Source organism: Acromyrmex echinatior, chromosome 1, assembly GCF_024713525.1.
Source record: "Acromyrmex echinatior isolate Ae372 chromosome 1, ASM2471352v2, whole genome shotgun sequence".
Taxonomy (NCBI): Eukaryota; Metazoa; Arthropoda; class Insecta; order Hymenoptera; family Formicidae; genus Acromyrmex; species Acromyrmex echinatior.
In genome coordinates, this window is record NC_141852.1 from 26,649,230 (window position 1) to 26,674,768 (window position 25,539).

Sequence of the window (25,539 nt, forward strand, 5' to 3'; positions counted from 1 at the left end):
GTATCAAGGAATTAAAGAAGAACACTGAGTTACAAGAAACGTAATAATACGCAATTTATTGGCTCTGGAAACAGCGCACAAGGTATCCAAAGAGTCTTTGTCGTCGTAACTTAAACGATACCTAAATGAAATCGCTTAAATGAGTAATGAATAATGAATCGATTCGAAGTATGATTCAAACGATTTTTTCACACGCCTTGTAATATTCTAATTGTCAATTAATTATGCAGATTTCCAAAGAGATTGTTAATATTATTTTAAAAAATTAATTTAAAACACGATCTTAATCACGAGTTTTATCAGATCAATCTTAGATATAATCCGATCGTCGCATTATCCTTTTTTAAAAAACTATTCGTTCTCATTTTGTTTCCACCCACATTCCCACAAATCGATAATTAATAAGAGAGATCCTAAAAATTACTTTTTCAATATTCCAAAATGATTTGTACATCAAACTTATTAATATTAAACTTTTCGCGTATTTCTATTATAGATCGATGATCGTCTAAGCAATTCGTCCAATGAAGAAGCATTCGCACGTTATTTTTATTACCATAAAAAATTACATTCCATGTGCATATATTTTTTCATTATATTTTAATCTTGTCTATAAATCTGCAACTTTATTCTTACGTTATCACGAAGCAGTTTTTTTCATGCTAATAGTTTGTTTTAGAAATAGATTTATATTGTGTGTGTGTGTATATATAGATATATGTATGTGTGTGTATATATTATATATATATACACACATACACACACATACACACGTCAAAATTCATATTTCAAACTCACACGCAACATAAAAAAATGTCTTTGCTAGTCATATGTAATATGACGTTCGCCTCGATAAAAAAATTTTTTCTATCTTCTTTTTTCTTTCTTCTCTTAAAAAAAAAAATCTTTTAATAAACATTTCTTGAAATATTATAAATGATTCAACTATATCATAAAAAAATACACATATACAAATAATCATGAAATTTGAATATAGATTATGAAACACACACAATTTAATTGCGTTATATCTGAAACTGACACATATATAAATTATTTTCAGACGATTCGACGTTGAAAACAAGCGTATAGAACATGGTTCGTACGTATATGTCGATTCATTTTTCATTATTTCTACCATTTTTATTATCTGGATCATCATGTTACTATCATGTTATATTATTTTACTAAATCGCCGATGTGTATTCATATGTTCTTTTCCGTGTCAATATCATATTATATATTTTATTAATATTAATATGAATGTTGGATACTGTCACACATCGATATTATATATATATCAATGCCTGATAATTTTAGAATGACTAATTGTCGCAGCATAATTAATCGACGTGTACGTGTATATATGAAAATTAAATGGTAAAAAGATGGTAAGAAAATGCGTGTGAGTTAAAAACATGAATAATCTGTTCTCTGATTTGGATATTTATCGAAGTTACATTATGCTGGTGTACATTATTCAGCAAATATTTTATTTATATATAAACTCTGCAAGCCCAGCTTACCATCGTCACAAATGCACTTTTAGGTTTATTTTATCCATGTACGAAATTGCTGCTTATATCTGTAGGAGTATAAGAGTGTCGATAAGTTATTAAGAAAGATTAGAAAATCTGTACTCCATATCTATGCGATTTTCGTTTATCTCCCGATCGGGGTATACGATTTTTTTTTAGAAAATGACAATTGATACTTTATTATACATTGTCTTAAATCGGCGCCACTTATTGCTTGATGTATATTTAGTGCAGCAACATTTGGTTTTTCCAGATATATAATATAAGGAAAGGTACCGGCTTATATATATTTATACTTTCTATCATCATTTTTTTGACTCGTATTGGCGACTGAGACAAACAATTAGTTCGCGATAATAATAAACTAACGAGAAAATAGGCCTGCGCATATGCACGTTTAACAAGTGTGGTACCGAATTGCAAATGATAGACAAATAATGTAGACACAGGTTATTTTACCGAAAGGCAAATTCTTTCATAGTGGTAACTGTCAGTATTCCAATTCTACAAGCACAAAACTATTCGTAAATCTTATTTATTTACTTTGTATTCTTATATCGAGGCCAGCAATACACGAGTCGATTGTTAATTGCGAAAGTATTTATAGGATGAAAATTTGCTTGGGCAACTATTGCGTATTTTTTTTTCACAATTCAAATTCCATAATTCAAATGCCGCGTAACAATAAGTAAAGTTACATCAATACAATAGTTACAGATTTTGCTCGATTGACCCCTTTCATTTTTTTTTATTTCTTTTTTTTATACTAGTCAGACATATCAGTTAAGGAAAACTCAAAGTTTGTACCACGTATTTATAGAAATTGTACAGAAATTGTACAGAAATTGTACCGCAGCGAGCGGCTCGTAATCCATACGTCTGCTCTACTCACATAGTCGCCTGTTCATCAATGCGATAATCGAACACTCTGGTAGTCCGTAGCGTAGATAAGTCACATATAGACTACACTGTGCGATGGCACAATTTTTATAATATAAGCAAAAAATTACTAATTAGTATTTATAAGTCATAAATCAACTGCCAACACGAGTCTGTGAATTGGTTGAATCACATATTCTGCCGAATGCGTACGTTTCTTTTTCATCTGCGCATATATTTGAGCTAGCGAATTTATTGATAGCCTGGAGTTATGCGTGTGTTTCACGTTTGCACATCTCTTTTCACATACACATATGCACGCGACAAAGTATGGGGTGCACAATCCTGGTATGTCTATGTGTATATAGCATGTATGAATGTGAGCTGCGTGGACGGCGCTACGTACACCACTCCTCGGTCAGTCAACCACTGACAGACTAGCAGTCGACTATCGTCACTATTACTCAGACACCCGTGGTTCCATTGGGAGTTTTCAGTTCAACGTGCCTAGCTCACGTCAATATATACCGTTGTATAATCTAGAGAAAATCAGTTTACGTTACATACAAATTACACAAGTATTACAATTTTAATAATAATCTTCGGCACCTCTGATCCTTTCTGGCTAATATTCAATTGAAATTATTCACGTACTTGCATACAGATATGCTAGAGTTTGTCTTGGAATAGGAAGAGATTGTTCGTAGCAGCGACAGCAACCACATTTTCAGATGGATGCCATGCAGTGTGAAGTATTTTCTTATTAAAATCCAGACAGTCGACACTAATTTCATCCTTCTTGCGTTTACCACCGGTGCATACCTATATAATCGCATGGAAGAATAAGTATTCGAGAGCATAATCAATACACAATACTCGACAATGACTCTTATGAATAAAACAAGATCTCACAAATATGCTAACCTTTCTTGGCTTCAGAAGCGTTTTTGGTTTGGCAATGTCGCGTGCTGCCTCCAAAGTAAGATCGCGTTTAGTCGTACGATCAAATACTCTGAAGAAATTGTTATATGAGCCCGTCATAATCGCAGAGTCATTACCACTCCAACAACATTCAAATTTGTCAAAGATGCAATCATTTTCATATAATGAACATAATTTTGATCTTAAGTATTCGTGTACCTATTGTAACAAAAAATTATATAAAATGTATCTCTTGCAATAAAATAGGAGGCATTCGTCTTAAATTAAACAGAAGATTGTAATAGAAAAAATGCAGAATACAATGGCATATCAAGTTTCTTTATCGCTTTTCTTATAAATATATACAAACTTACAGGATAACATTCGATTGGTTTTGTCTCCATTTGCAAATCCCACACTTTCACACTGAGGTAGTCTCTACTGATCATATATCTTCCAGAATTACTGAGCTTTACATCGCTTATGCTTGAAATAATTTCTGAGAAAAAACTTCTATTAGTCGGATCTTCAGGCTCCTCGAAAAGCTTACTGTGCTGATCGCAGAGAGCAGCAGATCTCATATCGCAAAGTCTAATAGTTCCTTTGCTACTGCTGTACACCAACACATTACACTCTGCAGGATGAAATTCCGCCGCAGTTATGACTTCCGTTAATTCTTCCATATTAGTTGGCTTAATATCTACTATATCTGTACACTATGGTTAGGAAAATTATACATCTGAAAAGCTATTTAATTAGATATCTATGCAAACTAATATTTCAGAATATCGTAAAAAGTATTGTCTTTGTAAAAAAAAAAAAAGAATAAACTAATGTTGATTATAAAGAAAAAAAGGATACTAAAACTCTGGTCAGTTATCTCAAGGTGCCAAAGATTAATTCTAAGATCATCAGCACTGAGGTATGTCTCTTGATCACTGTTGACACTTATACTGTTTATGTGATAGGTGTGCGCATTGGCAAATATTCTCCTTGGTGATGCCTCTACCATCAACTCCATTGGTTTTATGGTTGGCACCTATGCAATAGTAATTAAAAATTACTGTTATCGTTGCGCATTTACAACGATACGTTAATAAATCCAAAATAAGATATAAACCAGAATCTCTTACCCTCAAGGCAGTGATGCAGGCAGGATCGCGAATCGTGCCATTCTCTTCTTTTGTATTATATCCCTCCACTCTTTTATCTCTCTCACTAACCTTCCACAACTTGATTGTTTTATCGTTTGTGGAGAGTAAAAAGTGGGCAGGATTTTTTCTTTTTAACCACCTAATTTTATTAATTTTTTCTTCTATTTCTAATGATTTTAGGTAATCGAACTCTGGCTCGTGGCTCTGGAAAGTGCTATACACATTGTATTCGCCTCTTCGTGGTATACTGTTTTTACTCTGTGTAAACAATTATCTTCATAATTCATTAATCATTAATTTTACACACGCACACACATACACAAAAGTATCTTAACTTAATAAATTCAGTTGTAACAATCCAAATATCACGCTTGAAAATATCTAATCTTGTAATGTCCATCTAATCTTGATAATATCATGATATATCATGATATAAGCTCTCAAACATGGTACCTTTAATAGACTTAGTGAAGAGCTAGTGGACCCAATAAAAGATCAAACAGATATCAGATTATTAAATTACATAAACTTTAATGTAAAGATAGAAATACATAAGCCATAGCTCTAATATCAACCCATACATAAAATGATAATACGAAACCTTGTAAATATAGAAATTTTATTCTTCCTTAACATCAAATTATATTTAAATTTAATATATGAGATGCATTATATATGATATATATACTTCATCATAAATTAGAATACAAAATGTAGATACACACACACACACACACACACACACACACACACACACACACACACACACACACACACACACACACACATATGTAAATACATAATTGTTAATCGTTAAGTGTGATAATTGGATTATTTGAATAACGCGTATTTTAAAGAGGAAATATTTATTTGAAATTTATCTCTTTTAAATTATACAATCTGAACTTACAATAGGGTCTCTCTGAAAAATGACAACACGTCCACCTTTGTCTCCTGTCGCAAGGAGATCGCCATCATGGTTAAATTCAACACATGAGATTATATCAGCTGTAATAAAAAACATAATACTCATATTCATAAATAATTTTGTACAGAATATAACAAAACTTGCAAAAACTCTTGAGATAATCACGTATTAATGAATGGTAAACTAAAAGAATGAATTTGTGTGTACTGTGTGAGATAAATTTTGGATCTTGATGCATATGCAAAGTCGTGATTCGCGACTAGTTGTTTGTTTTATTTTAGTATGTTTAAACTGATAAGATAAAAGACAAGATGCTTTTCTCTCTCTCTCACTCTCTCTCTCTCTCTCTCTCTCTCTCTCTCTCTCTATCTATCTTTTTGAAGCTATGCAAACACAAGTCAAACTTGCCTTCCGTAACGTCGTCCTCTAAGGTCCCCTTTACTTGTGAGAAACACCACTGTATGTCACCATTGCCTGTAATATAATAAATATAAAGTGATATTAAAACAAAATATCTTCCTCTTATTGCTCATTTGTTTCATTGATGTAATTTAGCGAATGGTAATAATAATTACATTTTTGGAATAATCGTATTTTGTGTCTTAATCAGGGAGATTGGTGCATTTTAGTCCAAATCAATTTAAAAATCGTAACAGATACACAAAAAGAAATGGAAGTAGAAAATGAAATATGTCGCATAATACACATAATTCTAATATTTATAGAATAAAACTTGAGTTTAAGAAAAAATTTAAGATTGAATATTTACGCATAGAAAACAAGCTGTATATATGTGTGCACAAAAAACGAGATTTATATAATCTATATAAAGAAATCTGTATAGTACAAAACACAACTTATTAATATCTTTATATATATATATATATATATATATATATATACACACATATATATATACATACACACATACACGAAACCATATCCCCAATACCAAAATCAGAAATCAGAATTCACGTTATAGCAAGAAATGAAGAAAAGTAACGTAATTCGTTATTTCGTAAAGCTTTTGAAATTAAAAACATTTATATATGCAAAATAGGTGCACGATTTGAAGCAAGGAAAGGAGAGAGACAGAGATAAATAGCGCAGGTGTCATTGCATATCAAGTTGAAAGGAGCAAAGTAAAATAGTCGCTATCCTAGGATACTACTGCTATGAATCTGTGGCACAGAACACAAACGAATGCATCGCATCATCATCATCATCATCATCATCATCATCATCATCATCATCATCATCATCATCATCATCATCATCATCATCATCATCATCATCATCATCATCATCATCATCATCATCATCACCACCATCATCATCATTATTATCATATCATCATCATCATACCATCATTATCATTATCATTATCATCATCATTATCATCATCATCATCATCATCATGGTAGCACTTCTCAATTTAATCCGCCGTTGATGGCGTTCCCCAGAATTTCACAAAAAAAAAACTTATGAAAGTTGCGAGACATTACTTTGAACTCGAAAGGTAGATGTGTCTACAAACAAGGAAACAAGTAAAGAAATCATTTGTTGGGAAAATAGTTGATTCCGATGGAGTCACTTGAGAAACACTGTACAAGACTGAACAATAAAGAGGAAAGAAATGAGGGGGATACGGGTGAAGATGGCCGGTACAAAGTCCTCCTGCGTAGGTCGCACGAAAATTGATACAATTGTGGAGAATGCGGAATAGACGAGGCGGGAAGAGAGATAAAAGTGAGCCTACTTGAAGTTTCGGCGTAATCCATCGTGTTTCTAGGCCGCCGTTGCCGCCGTTGCCGCCACCACCACCACCACCGCCACCGCCGCTGCCGCCGCCGCCGCCACCGCCACCACCACCGTCGCCGCCGTCGACGTCGACGCCGTCGCCACCACCACCGCCGCCGCCGTCGCCGTCGTCGCCGCCGCCGCCGCCGCCGACGCTGTTGTTGTCGCCGTCACCGGCGACGGGCACATAGGTCTATCTGCCCCCCACCACGCGCACGGGGAGAGAATCCGGAGTACGGGCGCAAATGATACGCTATTACACGGCGAAGAAAAACGCGAGAGGACGAAGACGGAGGACACTTGAGTGGCGCGTCTCTAATCTGGGTCAAGGTTCACCTCGCTGCAGCAAAAGCGAGGAGGCGAAGAGGCGAGGAGGCGAGCCGCCTAGTAGAAACAGGAGCAGCAACGCGCCGTAACCGTCGGCCGTCGGCTGTCGCGCGTCGTTGGCGGCGAGGAGATATGCGCGGTATGCGCCGGCTTATCAAGAGCCACGGTAGCTGGAGCACTACTTACCGGCCATCTCGACACGACACACGAGGAAACTGGACACGCTAAGCGAAGAGAGCGCGCGTTGATACGCGTTGGAAGGTTGAGAGGCCCCAACGTGTATGGCCCCAATGCGATGGCCCAACCAACGGCGCTGAACGGCGCGGGCGAGACTCGAGAGTATACGTTCTCGATTCTCTCACGGCTCTCAGGACACGTCCGCGCGCGCGCGCGCACGCGGCACCACGCCGGCGACGAGGAGATCGTTCGCTACGCGAAAAACACGCGAGATTGCGCGAGATCCGGGCCGTCCGCCACCGATCCTCTGTCACATATTTCCGGCTAACCACCGTGCCATAAACCGCTCTCGACGTAATGCGGCTGCTCTCAATGGCGGAAGTTCACAGCAGTTCACAGGCGCATAACTGCACAACACGACTATGTGCGACTATGGCGTGACGTCACTGCGCAACCAGGTTTCGCTACTTCCGCGGCTCCGCTTGGCTGATGGCTCCGCTCCGCGGTAACCAGAACCACCATCTTTACACACGATGCTCGGCGCAGCTCGGCGATGTTCGGCGATGCTCGGCGACGCGCAAGTCAGCGAAAGTCAGCGCAAGTGGCCCGCGTAGAGTCCACGCCGTCACGCCGTGCGAATATATCCCCGAAAATGGACGAGGATGGCCGAGAACGCACGACGCACCGCGAATCCACGCTACGCGGCAAATTTGAAAATTATCTTCCTTTTTCTCTGCACCGACGAGACGTTTCATTATTTATGATAGGTCAACCACTACACTATCGGATAAGAAACATGATTGTAATCGATTCGGATGAACATAACGATACGTTATGTGTATATAAAACTAGCAAAATATCTATTCGATATAAGATCGCGAGAATCTTTTCTGTATAAAAACATACAAAAACGACGTCATAAATTATAGCACACGTGTTATAAATAACGATTTATAGAGATAAAAAAAAATTACCCCAATTATAACTTACGTTACGAATCTTTTAACGGATCTTTTAGAGGAGCTTAGAGGATTAAGTAGACGTTCCAGCTTTCAAGCTTTCAACATAAGATGTAAACATTTCAAAATGATACTTTTGTAAAAAGTATTAACCGATGAGGGAGAGATACATATAATTTATTTTCTTTTATCATGGAGAGAAAAATGCACGCCCTGAAACGTTCTGTTGCTTCGTAAAAAAAAGTGAAACAGCCAGTAACTCATACTTGTACTCACGATCACATATATAGCAATCGCTGTTTAATTACAGCTCTCTCTCTCTCTCTCTCTCTCTCTCTCTCTCTCTCTCTTTCTTCTCCTTGCTCTCTCGAGAAAAAAATTATCCTTTTCAATCAAATAATCCTTTTCATCCATATCAAAGTATCTTAATAACGTGTATTAAGGAGTGTGCATTAATTGTTCACGTATTAAAGATATATGAAAATTATTTTCAGAGGGAAATTATTTGCAAAAAGTTTCGATATTTTCGACGAGGAACCGTTATATTTTCTATCATACATAATAATGTGATAGGCCAAGGAGGTGACTCTTAATCGTGAACGACCTGTTGACGCAATAACAAACGATTATACTCGTCAAAACAAAGATAATTTTGTAAAAGCGTGAAGTGACGTATCCATGACTTCATGGTTATATGTGATATTTATTAGTACACTATCATCAGGAACGCTAATTCCAAGGAGAGAGGTCGTTTCACGACTGAAGAGGATGTTTGACGAATCGTTAAAATAGATCTTGAATATTTAAAATTAAAAAATTTTCATTCAACGATGAATTGAAGAATTTACCTAAAAGCTCCGTTAATTTGTCGTGTAACTCCTCGAGAGAGGAAAACAGCGGCGAATTCCTATTTGTTCGCAAACTCGCCAATGTCCTAGAGGCTTGGATTTTCGATCGATCCATTTTCAATCGGAAATTAGAAAGACTAATCACTGTGTTTGTGCGATATATCCATAGTTGATCGTTCGAGAACGGTCGACGACTCACAATCAATTGTAAGACAGACAGTAAGCTTTTCACAAACGGGATGAGAGTCACGAGAGACGATTCTCGAGACTATCTCAAAGTGGTACCGAGGTATACGAAGCTAGGACAAGCGACGGAGCTTTGCCGAACGTATTAGAGTCGTTACGTTAATACGTTCGTACTAACGAGATTGCATCTCCGCTAGAATTTCAACAACCGCTTACCGCGATCGTATCTCGCGCACATCTAAAACAATGTACAATTCGAAGAGTTTGGTTTACGACACGTCTGTATGAGATTTGCCAAGTGCGCTTACCTGCGCATTAAAATTTTAAGATGCAACTTTTAAATAGCATGTCGCTTCTTTTAGCTTTTCGAATATCAGCACAGACACGTTGAAATATCATATCTCTCGTTAGAAATCGTCTACTAGCAGCCCAGTGATCTTGGTTCGGTATCTACTCACGGAAATCATTGTAGTCAGCACAAATGATGTTCGAGTCCTTCACTTCCTTCCGCTTGGTCGGAACGTAACGAACCATATTTTCGTTCGATTCGACAGCGACAGCCTTTCTTCCAACACGCACGCGATCTGTCGAATATGTACGTCTTCGTGTATCATCGGCAACGTTTACCTTGTATCGCAACGCGATAATTGCGACAATCACAACAACCGCGACACTCGAGTTTTCCTGCACAACAATTGTAACGAATTGTGACGAATCTGGGTTCTTCTCGCGCAATGTCAATCCCGGGAGTATTTACTAATTGGCCGCCAAATATGAAAGCTGACCTCTCTAACTGGTCTCTCAAATATACCTCCGATAAATAAGACTCACAAACAGCTTCATTTCTTATATTTCATTAATGTAAACGAAATTCCATAAATATATCAAGCATACTACGTACACGACAAATGATTTCTAAAAGACAAGCTGAGAAAAGCTATAGTACAAGCTAGTAACGAAGAGAGAAAAAGAAGTAATAAAGAAATAAATTATATTATTAAACGTGTCTAGTATATGTACGCTTAAATCGAGTGGAAGTGATCTGTTGAATTAAAGAAAGGATATTGGGTATTTATATAATCTGTATTACATATATTACATAAGCGATCGATTTAAATTTTTTATATGATTATAAGCACAACGTACAGTTCCTCAGGATGGAAAGCATCATCTTTGTAAGAGGTTGCAGCACGCAATGAAAAGAGAAAGCTCCAAATTATTTCAGAACAAGCGTTTAAAAGTTATATAGATTGGATATACAAAAATAAATAAATAAAGATCCTGTATTTAATCTTGGACAAATCTTCGATATAGGATGCAGATAGAAAAATAATATAGGTTTACTCTGCAGATTAAAAGACAACTTGATGAAGAAAGACGCGCTGAATTTGTTCGATATAGTTTGTTTGACAAAAAATTCAAATAATGATTCAATTACGACTATTACGCGATATAAGCAACAATTTTTATCAAGCATTATACCAAAAACATTTTTTAGATGTATTTAAGTTTCTTATATAGGAAGTTCGAACCATCGAATTATTTCAAGCGTTACTCTTACCATAATTTAATTTAATGTATTTATTATTATAATTTATTATTATACAAGTACTGACAATTCTTCAATCACTTATCGAGTGCATTAGCGGATACAATCGAAATTTTGGAATAAAATTAAAATCATCATATTGTGTGTGAATTTTGCAAATGACACAAAATCCCAAAATTGGGAAACTCCTCAAAATTCTATGTATTTGAATTTATGATAGAAATTTATATTTTGCTTATCTGACGTAATCCATCGCAACCATACGCGGCGGGGAAGGAAAGAATTCACCGTTTTGAAATGGTGTATGTGTTCCCGAATCGAAATTTTTCTCCTACTTTAAACCTTAGTTTTAGGACGCATGTAGACTCTAAAGATGACATATGTAGACTCTAAAGATGACATATGTAGACTCTAAAGATGACATATGTAGACTCTGGAGATTTATAATAGGTTCTAATCTAATGAATGGAGCTCCTACGTTGGGCCTGTAAATGGCAGTTATTGCAAAATTTCCTATTTTTAGAAAGAAGTTTAAAAGAAGTTTTCTAAATAGAAACTGTAAATTAAATAATATTAAGAAGCCCTATTTGATTGTACAAGTATCAAAAGGTTTATAACGTTTAATTGAGATTGAAAGAGGTTCAAAGTAAGACTCAAATTTCGACTCGGGTTATCCACATGAATAGACGCGAGGAAAGATCAGGTTTAAAAATTATCGCCGCGTTTTGAGTTGAAAGTAAATGTCAAGTAACTTTCTGTCTTCCCGTTTTACAGGCATACGAACATTACGAATCTATATAGACACTAATTTAAAAAGCAGATATCAAGGAAAATTTAAAGAGAGGAATTCCTGACAAATAGAACATCTCCGTAAAAGTTTGCAAATCAGAAAAGTTTGAGTTTTGTGCGTCTCAAGAAACGTTTCAGTAAAATATGTAAGTACTTAAGAGATAAAACTCACCGGCACGTTTGTTCACGGCGGTATTGATCATGGAACCGAGTTTCGTGAGGCTGGACTGCCTCATGATGTTGGAAGGACTCTTCATCCGCTTGGACGGTGGTACCGCCGGAAGCGGGGCGGTCTTGGCCCGTGCCAGGATGGCACCACCGTTCCGGCAGTTGCCGGTTGGACTTGAGCCGGGGGACCGCTGGGGCGGAGCCCCCCATAGACCCACCACCCCGGCGTGACGCGTGGTGACACTTCGCTAACCTCAGCTTCCTGCCAGCTGTTATCCTCGTGATCAATTTTAGCTCTCACTGTCGTCTTGTCGTCTTGTCGGCTTGTTGTCGCTAGAAAAAAAATCAATTTATGTAATATGTCTCTCGTTTCTAAAGTCTAGTCATTCGGACGACGGATCGAGAAAAAGCGTTCTCCCGACTAGTTCTCTCTGTTATCGTTCACATTCGACATTATCGTCATGTATTGTCGTCTATTTTCGTCTATGTAAGCGTATTTTATATCATCAATTGATTTCTAACTCCAAATAATCCATCTACACTTTTTTGATTAACTAAACCATTTTGTAGAAAATTTTGTGTGCAAGTTGTTTAATATTTATACATACATATATTTGCGATATATATGTGTTTCACGATAAATGCATGTTTGATAGAAAAGTAACATGTAGCATACACATATAAACATATAATATTTTTAAATGGATAATAAGGTACGTCGTGTAGTCAAATAAGCTGGCATAAGTAAGAGTATAAGTAAGGCGTGATAGACCTTGGCTGATTAGCTACGCAAGTCGTAAGTATACATCACACTTGCGAATATTTAATAGCGACTTATTTAATTCGTATTACAATGTGTATTACCGAGATCTATATAACTAAAGTTCAATATAGCATACAGACATAGCAGGTCACAAGTGAAACGTACATATTTCAAATTATAATAGATCGCAGACCGCAATACGTAATTGCCTAATACAATACACGGAGTAAAAAATTGATCCAATCACAATCGAATGTGAGAAGAATAATCGACTGTGATTGATCAATTTCTTACTCTTACTTCTTACTCCGTGCATTGTAGACGACACACATAATAGAACGCGCAGAAAGCAGGACGCGAAAGTTGGAGATTACTCAACTTCCTGCGTCCTGTGTTTTGCGTCCTGCAACCTATTATAATAAATATGTTATAATATATGCGATACACTCGATACATCGGTTTTTCGATGGCAGATCGTTAATGTTTTGCCGATATCACGCTAGCGATTGGAGATTGCGATTGGAGATCTACGTTCGCGTTTACGTCTTTTCCATTCAGAAAGGACTTGCTGACCAGCAGCTCTTTTTTTATTAGTCAAGAGGCGCGAACGCAGATCTTCAAGAGAGGCAATCTTCGATCTAGCTAGTGTGATACAGCCCGTACACTGAAAAAAAATAGCCTAAATTTAAATAAATATTTATTATTGAATACTGCCAACTAAACATTTACTAACAATAAATAAATATTTACTTAATAAAAAACAAAACGATTGTTAAATTAAATTAATGTTTTTTGTACGAAATAAATATATTTTTATATTTAATAAATATTTAGTTGATACTATTCAAATAAATATTTATTGAAATTTAGGATATTTTTTTCTCATTGTATCATACGGTCTTTTCGTGTTTCCTTTTAATAGTTATAAACGTACACATAAGATGTATGATGTATGCATTTGTTAAATATAATATACTCTATTGTATTTGCATACACACTGCATCTATACTCGTTTTTAAATCCATATATAAAATTGTAAATATTTAAATGAATATAATATGACTTTGCCACTTTATTTATCTCATCTCAAATGATATGCATTATATTTTATAATGATAAAAATAACAAATGAAATAGATGCGATGATTTAATAATATGTATTAAAAATATTACTTTATATAAATCTAAATTCGACATAGTGTGATACGTAGTGTAAAAGTAAAACGCCATTTGCGATTAGAGACAAGGCTGAATATCTACGCTAATTTCTACTACCGGTGAATCTCTTTTTACGAATCAAATGGTAAGGTCACTATATATGACCTAATTTACGAACGGATCACACATTTCTGCTCCATCATCTCTGTTTGAGCAAAGGAAGAAATAGAGATTATCGCGACGCTCTTTATAAAAAGAAAGGAAATCTGAAGATGAATGATTAAATTAAAATAAATTATTCGATAACGATAGACTCACAATATATTCTGTTTTTATGAGAGAGATAATTATAGTGTTGGAATGTTTCTTAAATTTAGTATTTTTTAAAATTCTAGTTCCAAATTTATTAATTTCAACGTGATTTATTAATTAATTCAAAATACAAAATTGATCCGACAGTATAGAGTCAATTTAATATAACGATAAGCTATATTAAACAAAATAATTATTCATTTATCAAGATTAACAAAGATTTGCACGACTTGCATTACGGATATCTGGTTCGCAATATTCATGGCAAAAAAAAAAGGATAATCTCGTAGACGGATAAATAGTTTAAACAGAGCCGAGCTGACATTACGCAAAGACTGGAATCGTTGGCACCGAGCCAGAGAATTTTCCAGCTAAAACTTATGCTCGAAAATACATTTTATTCGTATAAGTTTTCACACGCGAACGTCACGGCATTCGATGTTCCGAAATTTGGATAGTATTGACAGATGATAATGATCCGAAGAGATGAAATAAAGGAAGTTGGATAAGCAAATAAGCATTGCAGACAAGCAGACAAATGAAACCAACTCTATGAAGCTAGCAAGATAAAATTAGCTGAATCAAATTGGACTTATCGGAATTTTTAGTACTCATTTTGTACTAAATTGTATTGTTAATAATGATAATGTTATACCGTGCACCATTTCGGAAAAAATCGTGGCAATTCAAAATAAAAGAGAAAAAGAAAAATAATACTATTGACTCAGAACTATTGATTTCTGATATTATTTTTCTTTTTCTCTTTTATTTTGAATCAGTCCTGTCAGAATTAATATTAAGCTATCAGCGCCACGATTTTTTTCGAAATGATACACGATATAAAATTATCATTAATTACAATTTAGTACAAAATGAGTACTAAAAATTCCGATAGATCCGATTCTGTTAATTTAGTCCTGTTAGCTTTATAGAGCTGAAATCGCCGTTAAATAAGTACTAATGATCCTAACTCAAAACAAACACAATGAAAGGATTGCTGTATCAGTGTTGGAAAGTCGTACAGGAAAGAAGCAATGTCACATCTCTATAATTTCCTGTACGTTTCCGAGACAGTTGTTGTATTATACAATTATTGTATAATTGTATAGAAATTATGTACTTTTCCGAATCATAATATTCTATCTCCTAAAGAATGCATCTCACCAACTATCATTCCTCGACATCATCGTAACTCATATATTCAAGACCTGCCTGCAGCAATTTTTATTTATTAAAGTTACATTGCGTTTGTAATTTTTATTCGATGTTATAATCAACATCAGTTATCCGAAAAATTTTCTATGTTATTATTAGTTTTATGTTAAGCGCAGATTGAAACGCTTATTACAATAAGATATTTTGTAAAATATTTTAACTGACTAAATCGTAATTTATTTATCGATTAATCGCAGTGATGACGAAAAACAGAAAACTTTAACAATATATTTTACGTTAGGATTTTTACAAGATTGAGGGATGATGTTATAAAGAGAAAGAAGTTGGATTACTGGAAGAACTGAACGCGTACTTAACAATAGTATCTATGCTAACATTAAATGTGAAGAAGTCAGAAAATAATAGGTCACCTTAATGAATCCTTATAACTGCCTGCTGCTTTTGTAAGATTTCAAACTTGCTTTACTTTTCTTTTTTTAGGAAGACAGTATATTCGATTTATTTTTTATCCCACTGACAATTCTATCGATAAGATCTTATTGACACGTTACAAGATACAAGAGTGGATTAACTCAAAATGTTGTCAATATTGTCATTTATTGATAAAGTCTTTATCCAGCTATAAAGCGATTTATCTCACTTAAAATACATGACAAAAAAAATATATGATTTATGAGTAGTAGATTTATGAGTCATAGTGAATCCTTGAACGACATTTCGCCAATACCATCTCCATAAGAGATATTATGTGGGATAATAAAATTCTCTCTTTCTTTCCAAAGCGGAATAAACGTGGAGTCGGAAAGCTTCTTCGAACCGCAACAGAGAAAGCAATGAAACAACAAAGAAAGAAAAACATATATAATAATTGGATATCTATAATCGGATCTCAAAGAATATCCTTTCCGTTTCTTTTATGAATTATACTAATATGTATAAGCGATTATAAGTGTAAAACATGTGTTTCGTCGGAATAACATAATCATATTAAAAACCTGCATATATACGAGTAAGTGCATGCAATGTTGTAATCTATTTAATTATCACAAATAAAATGTCACTCCATCATTGTCCTAAAGACATAATTGAACGATAACATTACACGTATCATCAAGCAAAGTTCCATCCATCAATGTTAGAAAATACATCGCGTTAACGTTAATAGCCTACCTATTAAAAATGTCCATCGATATGCCATTAATAGACGACACCTATTAGATAATACAACGTAGTAACGTAAATAGCCTATCCCGTTTATTATCGAACTAATTGGCTCTAAAAGCCAACGATCCTGCAAATCCTTCGCGGACGGCGATTTCTTTTGAAAAGCTCACCAGCAAAATAACCACGACAATTTTGCACTTTTCTTGCAACTGCCTACTGCTGAGATAGATAATTTCTATTTTTCAGTTGATATCGCTGCTAGTATCCTTAAGTACTGACAAACGCGACATTGTCGAACTGACACAGTCAGTTCTGCGATAGTGCTGACCTAGATAGTAGAGATGTGATAATACATGGGTTAACACACTTCTTTTAAATCAAATTGCTCGTTTAAAGTTCATATCTTCTCGAGGTATTGTCGACAATTTAGTTTAGCAAGAAGCGTGTACCTATAATAAAAAGCTATTTCAAGATAAGCCAGTCGTATATACAGTGTATAGCTGTATAGAGGACAGTTATATACAGCGTCTCGATATTGTCAGTTAATTAATTCTGGTAGAATATTAAGTTATTCGGTAATTATTGTATAATACTTTGCATAAGCAACCTCGATAATAGACATAATAATTTAGATATGATAAATATATAATAAGTGGATTGCGCGTAAAATGCAACTGTATGAAAACATCAATTGTTGTGAAAACAAAAATCAACAAGTAGTCTTATGCTTAAGACTATTGAATCATAATCATGGTCTTTAGATATGGTATCGATTTCTCCAATTATCTCAATATCTACGATCTAAAATAAATTATATAGAATTGTTCGTTAAGTCTCCTCCAATATTCATGCACCTGCAGGCGTAGATACAGGCACAGCATCCTTATTCCCTGCAGGTAATGTAGCCTGCGTGATCAGAAGAAATAGATAAATATATCTCTGTGATCCTTGGCGAAAGATGGTCTGTATCTATCTTTTATATATTTATCTCCCTTTTGTAGTGGCGCGCCAGCTTTCGAGAAGAGACGGAAGAGATAGAATGTAGTTAAAGAGAAAGACAGAGAGGGCGGATCGATAAGTCGTGGCTTTATTGACTTGGGGAACTTCGGGAAGCGCGTAGTAAAGAAACATAGTAGTGCTGAAGGCTTGAAATCTTACGCGAGTCGAATGCATTTATTGATATGTCGCCATTGAGAGGAGTAACTGCCTCTTCGAGCTCGCCAGGTCATTATGGCAAAGAGCATCGATAATGAGAAATTGCCTCAATTTTTGTGTCATTATTATTAACCTTTCGACTAACTTTTTCTCTTCGAGGAACGAAATAATATAAAAGATGAAAAAAAATCACACATACACATACACATGTGTATATGTATACATTTCATTTTTTTTCTCAATTAATTATAATGGACTCGACAAGAATTCGATAAAAACTTATTAAAGGGATTAAAGGAAAAAATGATTTCTATAATGCAATGCGACGTAACACAATGGTAATGAATATAGTTTTCCTATATAAGACTTTCGCTTGAATTTCTGCGCTAATTAGGCGCTATTTCTTTTCAATTAATTAGCTTTCCAATTGACCAAGTGTTACATATAAAAATATATTATATATAAAAATGGAACGTAAAATATGTATGGATAAAACAAATATATTCGTTGAAATTACTTGAAAAATGTTTTGGTGTTTGACTTGAACAATAAGTAGGCAAATAGCTACACAAAGCGAACGTTCAACGATGCATTAATAGCAGGATAAATAGCGCAATTGCTTCCCATTGCACGTTACCCGAACACGAAGACTGGAAGATGCGTATTGACTTCCATTAAGCAATCTACCATTGTAGCAGAACAAGAAATAACAGTCTCTTGAAAGATAAATTTCGACTAAATAACTAACGACTTTTCGATTATTTTGAGCTTGGTACAATCTGATGCGCTATTTTCGACGACAACACAGGAGATGTCCACATTTACTGAATCTGCAAACATTGGTAAGAATTTAAATTTCGTGATTGTAGATAAGAAAAAATTAATTCAGCGCTCAAATATGTAAAAGAATTTCAATTGTAAAATGGCTGCCTACGTGAATATTCTAAAATATACGTGTATCTATTTGATTGACGATGAAACAAAATTTATTTGTACAGCATTATAGTATCCTGAAATAACCAAAAGGATATTAAAGTTAATTTCGATTAGGCAAAGTTTAACGAAATTAAAACGCAAAAAACCTACTTGAAAACTATGTTCCATGCGAATATAATACTCACGTCGCAACTAGTGAAAGGAAACCAAGTCTACTATAAAAGAATACTAATCTATTACGTTACATTGACGCAAGCGAGATGAGTTTCAAAATTGAGACCAAAGCGATACTTTTGACAATGGCTGCGTTCAGCAGAGAAAACTAATCAGTTAGATCTTTTAATATGATTGTAAGGTTTGTAAAGTGATTTCCTACACTTAGATCCAGCGAAGAACTAAAGAATCAATCATATTAAAAAATCACTTAGCGCTGACTGATTGCTTTTCTCTGCTAAACGCAGTCAATGTAAACAATTCTTTTCGGGATTTCAATCTATCTCTACAAACAGTATACTGTTCAATTACTGTGTTGATTATGTTGATTATGATTATACACAGATATAGCATAGATATAAGTATCCTATATTCCCTAATCAGATGATATCCTATAACACCTGTTGATGATTTTATACAGTCATATACAATTACATAATTCACATCAACATACAAGTTACGATCGTAATAATAAGAAAGGCAATCAAACTTGCATACAATAGTGAGATTATTGCAAATTCAAATAAAATTGTATTAAATCTGTCAGGCTCATCTTCGATGATTGTATTGAAATAAGCTTCCTTGTGCGGGAACTTTGCGATTAGCATTACATACAGAACGCGCACATACATACAGAAATTTATTTAACAATAAGTACAGCTGGAGACGAAATGTGATGCTGAAACAGCGTATTGCATCGTGCATTCTACGAAACAACTTGCGGATTTAGATGGTGACAAAATAAGAGTTTGTTTTTAAAAACTTGGCTTACTTGCGAGCGTATATAAGTATATATACAAGTTTATTCACTGGTCAAAAGAGAGATAAGAGAAAATAAGAGAAAGAAAGAGAGAGAATGGGCCAAGGTGAACATTAAGAATTCAATTCACATCGGTGGTATCTCGCCACGCGACGTGAATGCCCGGGGTGTTCAGGGTGAGAGCAAGTTGGAGAACCTTGCTCGGTTAATAAGCACATAACGATTTATGTATTATCAAAAAAGGGCCCCCGCGCGTTTAAGGTCACATTTTATGGTAATATTTTCATATTTTAAGGACACAGATAGAGGATGTATACGTGGCGTTGTGCGAGTTATTGTTAATGTGTTCCAGAAGAGAAATATACCATAGCTCGTCTTTTTGCTTTCATCTCTGCTCGAATATCACGCTGTGCAGAGAACATTCGTTCCCAAGTGCCATGACAAGCAACCTTGAGATGATGAAATTAATAATCGCATGATACACACATTGATTTCTTGATTAAATAAAAAAACAATCAATGAAACGTATCTGTCGTTATAATTATAATGTAAGTACATTCTAATCTAGTTGTTCCTTTCGGCAGTTTTTATCATCCTCTATCGTGACAATATAGAAACTTTGAGGAAATTTTTTTAAACAAAATCCAAGTTAGAATCAACATACAAATCATTCGTCATATTTGCTCGAATGTCAATCTGTTGAGTTTCACGATAGGCCGCTGATCAAGCAATGATTGTTAACACCTTCGTTGCGTAAATCGTAATCGTCAAACATGTGTGCAATAAACACAGAACATATCGTGTTTAGATTATCGAAGTCCAGAATCGAAAACAGGTGTCATCTAATACAAGGTGAGCGCATGTATAGGATAAGATGTGGAGGAAGTCGCTTGTCGTCGCTGCAATATTTTTTCACAGTAATACTTTCGTCAGCATTTCTGCTCGTCAGCATTTCTACGCCATAAAATTAACCAAGTAATTAATTGATACACTGAAAGAAAAGATTGACTGCTGCAGCAAATTAGATGGTAAAATATGGCATGGCATTTTTAATTGACTGTAGCTAATTCTTTTTGGTTGCAGCAACTAATTAAAAATTTTATGCTATTTTATATTCAGCCAATCTTTTCTTTCAGTATAGAACGCAAGGAAAACGCTTTCCTTCGTCCCTCTTTCTTTCTCTTTTTCAATCTTTAAGTAATTACACGTACAATTGTATATCTCATTTAATTCGATTTGACACCGTTTTCAATGGAAGATTCGATTAACTTTTATTTTTACGTCAGATACAGAGTCAAGTTCACGGATATTTAAAATTAATCCCAAATCAATCCTCTAGCAATGAACTGCCTTATGTTGTAATCGACAATGATACTGGAATATCAATAATTAGATAATATTATCGTTATTCTCCATAAAAAGCAAACACGACAAACAAATGTCAGCCATTGAAGACTAATTAGTATAATTTACAATTATCGCCAATCATTTCGCAGCACTCCAAAATGCTGCAGTAGAATCGATAAATAATTAATTGCGTTAACACGATTGACGATGCACTTCATCTTTCGATTCATTTTGATTGCAGGATATCGACGAAATGCATTAATGGGATGTAACTTGCTTTTGCATTACACCGTGAAAGTAAAGCAAAAAAATGGTCCTCTCATCAATTTTTTTTTACATGAAATACTTTTTACTTAAATTGCATAAATTTCTTTATACAGAGTGTTTCAAAATTCGCGCATGCGAAATACAATGTGATACTTTATGCTAAAACAAACAACTTTTTCCTTTAACAAAATCGATAAATAATTTTTGCGTTTATTTGTTAACTTCAACCTGCAAAAACTACTTGTCAGACGCAATTTTGTAAAAAGAAAAACTCCGCGGGCGCGAATTTTGAAACACTGTATATTTTATTTACATAACGTAAATTTTATTTACATATAAAGAAATTATTGCAAAACAAAATTATATAAAAGAAGATCCCAAGTAGCACAGCAGCTTGAAAAGTGTTAAAAAAACGATTCTATACGTTTTTTAAGCGCTTTATAAGCGCCGTGTGCTATTTGAGATCTTCTTTTACATAATTTTGTTTTGCAATAATTTCTTTATATATTTTATTTACATAACAGTATTGATGCAAACTCTATAATCAAATTTTATTCTCACATAATATGTATTTATAGATTTTTAAGTAGATGTGAATAGGGCCCTTAAGTCAGAATAAGAAGCGATATAATATCGAACAACATCGATATTTACGTGTTACATATACATAAGAGAATAAACATCTCAATATATTTTCGACCAAATCAATGAATCTTAATAAACGATAAGGAACACACAGACTAAACTACAGAATATTATTGTAAAATGTCTTTTATTGTTTAAAATACAAGTAAACGTTTCGACTGTTATCCAGTTATCTACAGTAAAATATTATTAAACTTGTACTGAAGATGACTGGATAACAGTAGAAACATTTACTTGTGCATTTTAAACGATAAAAGACATTTTGCAATAATATCCTGTACATAGTTAGTTGGCCTGTATGCTCCTTATGGTTTATTGTTTTTGATGTAATTCAAAGAGATATTTTACATTACACACACACTCGTTTGTTTCAATGAATCTTGTTGCGTCTAAAAATGAAATAATCATTTTCTTTTATCAACTTCCGCTGCTGGATCGACAACAATCAAATGTAGATCTGCCTGTATGGTTAGGTCGTAGTTAATTTTGACGTAGTCTGGTTTCGAGGAACGTATTATTACTATATCGTTTCTATTATAAAAATGTCTTTAGTAAATAATCGAAAGGGCTTACTTACTAAGCATCACGAGGTGTTGGCGACCCATTGACCTTCAACGATCATCTACCGTTTCGATAACGGGGTTCGTACTTAAAATGCGACAAATGTTGCAGTGAACGATGCGTATTATGCAGAGCTGCGTATTACTATAGGAAATATCTGATTTCATTTATTGTAATAGGGTATTTGTAATTTTTTTAAAAGCTCTCTTTTTCATTTCCTTTTCGTATCTCACAATGTGTCTCTTTCGGCTTTCAGATTAGAATGAACGATATCAGTCGTCCAGTTCTCAAATTGTTCTGTCCCAGTTTAGCTCGAGCATTTTTTTTCCTTAAAAATGCACCGTGTTGACTTACATATTATATACATGTATATATATATATATATATATATATATATATACATGTATAGAAGTAATTTTTTGTACGTTACAGTGAAAAAACATTAAATATTTCAAATGTGATACATGTAAATTTTAATAATTTACAATATAAGACTTTTCTGTAAAAATGTAAATGACTTTTCGCTATATTATTAGTCATTTTCACCTAAAAACCTATTGACTTTATAGCTAGTCGTTATATACGACAATTTCAAATTATAACCTTTTCCTAATTATCAATCTTTGTACCCATTTTTAGATAAAATAATTTTCGTCCTTATATTAAATATGATTTGAATTATAAATAACTTTTTTAAATTTTCTAAAAAGAAAAAAGAAAACAAATTAATCTTTCAATTTATCGAAACTACGAACGCATTCGTGCGTCTCGTCAACTTGGGCGATTCTTCAAAAAATATAAATTGACTAATTCATTGGGTCTGTTTTTTGTGGCTGAATTAGTGTATACTTTTGAAACTTAAAGTGAGATAGATATATATATATATATATGTGGCGAAAGCGAGAAAGAGTTCTAGTGCAGTCTAATATAGGAATAAAAAACAGACCTATTAATCCTGGAAATTGATAGAAAACGGAGTTTCTCATCAATTTATATCGTTTTCTATAAGTTTATATAATTTTCTATCGTTGACCTCACGAGCATTATGATTGATTAGATATGAATCCTATCGCATGTTATCGGATTTTGTAAAATTTGTGTACAAGATTCCTACAAGATCTTGATTCAAATTAATGAATTTAAATTCATTACCAGATTCCATATTCAAAACGATAGGATTTTTCTATCGTTCTCTATCAACTTTTTTTTTTACCAGAGAACTCTGTCGGCGATCAGTGTTTCGAACTCGAATGTGACAGGTGTACAATGTCGTGCAACAGCTCTGATTCAGGCAAATGTTTTCGCGCCATTCTTTACAAACGCACGTGCGTCACATGCGTACCGATACGATGGTATTTCCGACATTCGACTGACATTTGATTGTTATTATCGCAATTAACACTAATCGAAACGTGCTAATTTTTTGAGAATGATTAAAATTATATATTATAATCGCTATTCGCTCCTCTCTCTTTCTCTCTACTCTCTGTCTCTCTCTCTCTCTCTCTCTCTCCCTCCCTTCCTCTCTAACCAATGTTTTTGGAAGATCACGTACATTCGTCGATTTATAAAAGAACGAAAACATAGATATTCACATATTTCATTTAATGTAAAAAAAATACGTTTATACTTTTAAAACATTAGGCGAAGAAGGAGGAGAAGGGGAGACACGATACCGGTAATTCATGTCCCGCAAAAAAAGGAGTGAAAATTAAGTCACAATTTGTATTATCCGTTAGTGCAGTTTACGATTGGCGGGAAAAACATTGCGTACCTTCGTAACGTAAAACAACGTAAAAGAAGCACCTTGGGTGCCTAAAAAGGAAGGATGTCTCTGGCTGCGACCTTCCCAGTCGCATATCTGAGTTAAACGCGGCTCGGTCACCGTCATCGTCACCGTCACCGTCATCGTCGCCGTCGCCGTCGCCGTCGCTGCTAACCCACACGAATAATCCGCGGTAATAATATTAAGAGTAGAGAATTCATCGAGAGAACTCACCCGTAAGGATAACGGATCCTACCGGTGGCGGCGGTGGTGGTGGTGGTGGTGGCGGATCACAAGTGCGATCGCTCGTAGTCGACTACGTCGTCGTACTCGTTTCGTACGCACAGGCAGACCTTCTCCCTCGGAATGCACGCGTCAGGACGATTCCGCGTTGGAAGCTACGTCCAATAACACACGGTGTCGATGACTCCGTCGCTGATGCAGAGGTTCCGCCTCCGAAGTACAAATCCCCTCTGATCTTTTGACCGCGCGCGACCTCGATGCGATCACAGATGTTTTTCTTTTTTTTTTTCTTTTTTTCCAGGAAATGATGCGTGCAACACTGTGCAGCACGCGCACCCGCGCTCCTTTTTGTGCGCAACACGCCGGGCCGCCGAATACCGTGGTAACGCGGCAATATCATTCAACGTTCTACACCGTTCTGTCCTACACCGATTGGTGTTTACTACTGAAGGCTCAAGTGAATACTCGCACTACGAGCCTACGGCGCACCTCGCACCACCGGCCACCGCGCTGTTCGAGCTTGCTCGAGCTTACCGAACCGAGCCGAGTTACATACATCGTGATACATCACCGATCGCGTCTCGTCTCGTCTCTTGTCGCGTTGTCTCGCAGTCTCGGCCGCATCACGTCGAATCTCGCCCTCGCCAGTCGCCTTGAGTTGCATCGCATCGCCCCCACGAATTGACACGATTCTACACGATGCGAATGTCGAGTGCGGCAGTCCAAGTAAAGCCCGAGGAAATCCTCGGAATCAAGTGCAACAGTTGTGTTCGACAACTGCGCGAGTCTATGATATTGTATTTTTTTTTTTCATATTAGAGCGCATCAAATTACATAGAAATAAAAACGAT

General features: G+C 35.2%; 1 protein-coding gene and 1 long non-coding RNA gene across 6 annotated transcripts; one reads left to right on the forward strand and one right to left on the reverse strand.

The window, feature by feature from the left end:
• Positions 1-29: 29 nt before the first annotated feature.
• On the reverse strand, positions 30-24,822 carry tws (protein phosphatase 2 regulatory subunit tws). Of its 5 annotated transcripts, XM_011059838.2 has the most exons (10): positions 24,680-24,822; positions 12,228-12,556; positions 5,829-5,894; positions 5,403-5,500; positions 4,472-4,750; positions 4,200-4,377; positions 3,713-4,047; positions 3,342-3,557; positions 3,072-3,239; positions 30-2,956 (listed from the first exon to the last, which is right to left on the reverse strand). In XM_011059838.2, the coding sequence occupies exons 2-9, from the start codon at positions 12,310-12,312 to the stop codon at positions 3,087-3,089; spliced, it is 1,410 nt and encodes a 469-aa protein (XP_011058140.1). In that variant the 5' UTR covers positions 12,313-12,556; positions 24,680-24,822; the 3' UTR covers positions 30-2,956; positions 3,072-3,086. The 5 variants fall into 5 exon arrangements, 4 of the variants coding, with proteins under 4 accessions (XP_011058140.1, XP_087263297.1, XP_011058142.1 ...); XR_846414.2 differs by lacking the exons at positions 12,228-12,556; positions 24,680-24,822 and adding an exon at positions 10,176-10,301 and having other exon boundaries at positions 3,027-3,239; XM_087407171.1 differs by lacking the exons at positions 12,228-12,556; positions 24,680-24,822 and adding an exon at positions 10,176-10,301.
• On the forward strand, positions 24,775-25,030 carry LOC147911105 (uncharacterized). Its single transcript, XR_015545478.1, has 2 exons — positions 24,775-24,905; positions 24,990-25,030. It is a non-coding gene; the product is annotated as an uncharacterized LOC147911105 (long non-coding RNA).
• Positions 25,031-25,539: the final 509 nt, after the last annotated feature.

What these genes read in the sequence shown, in the direction of transcription:
- tws (XM_011059838.2), bottom strand. Translation starts at nt 12,312, where the DNA reads ATGAAGAGTCCTTCCAACATCATGAGGCAGTCCAGCCTCACGAAACTC. An exon ending in AGAGGACGACGTTACGGAAG is followed by an intron (nt 5,501 to 5,828) that starts GCAAGTTTGACT and finishes TTTTTATTACAG; the next exon opens with CTGATATAATCTCATGTGTT. An exon ending in AACCAATCGAATGTTATCCT is followed by an intron (nt 3,558 to 3,712) that starts GTAAGTTTGTAT and finishes TTGTTACAATAG; the next exon opens with GTACACGAATACTTAAGATC.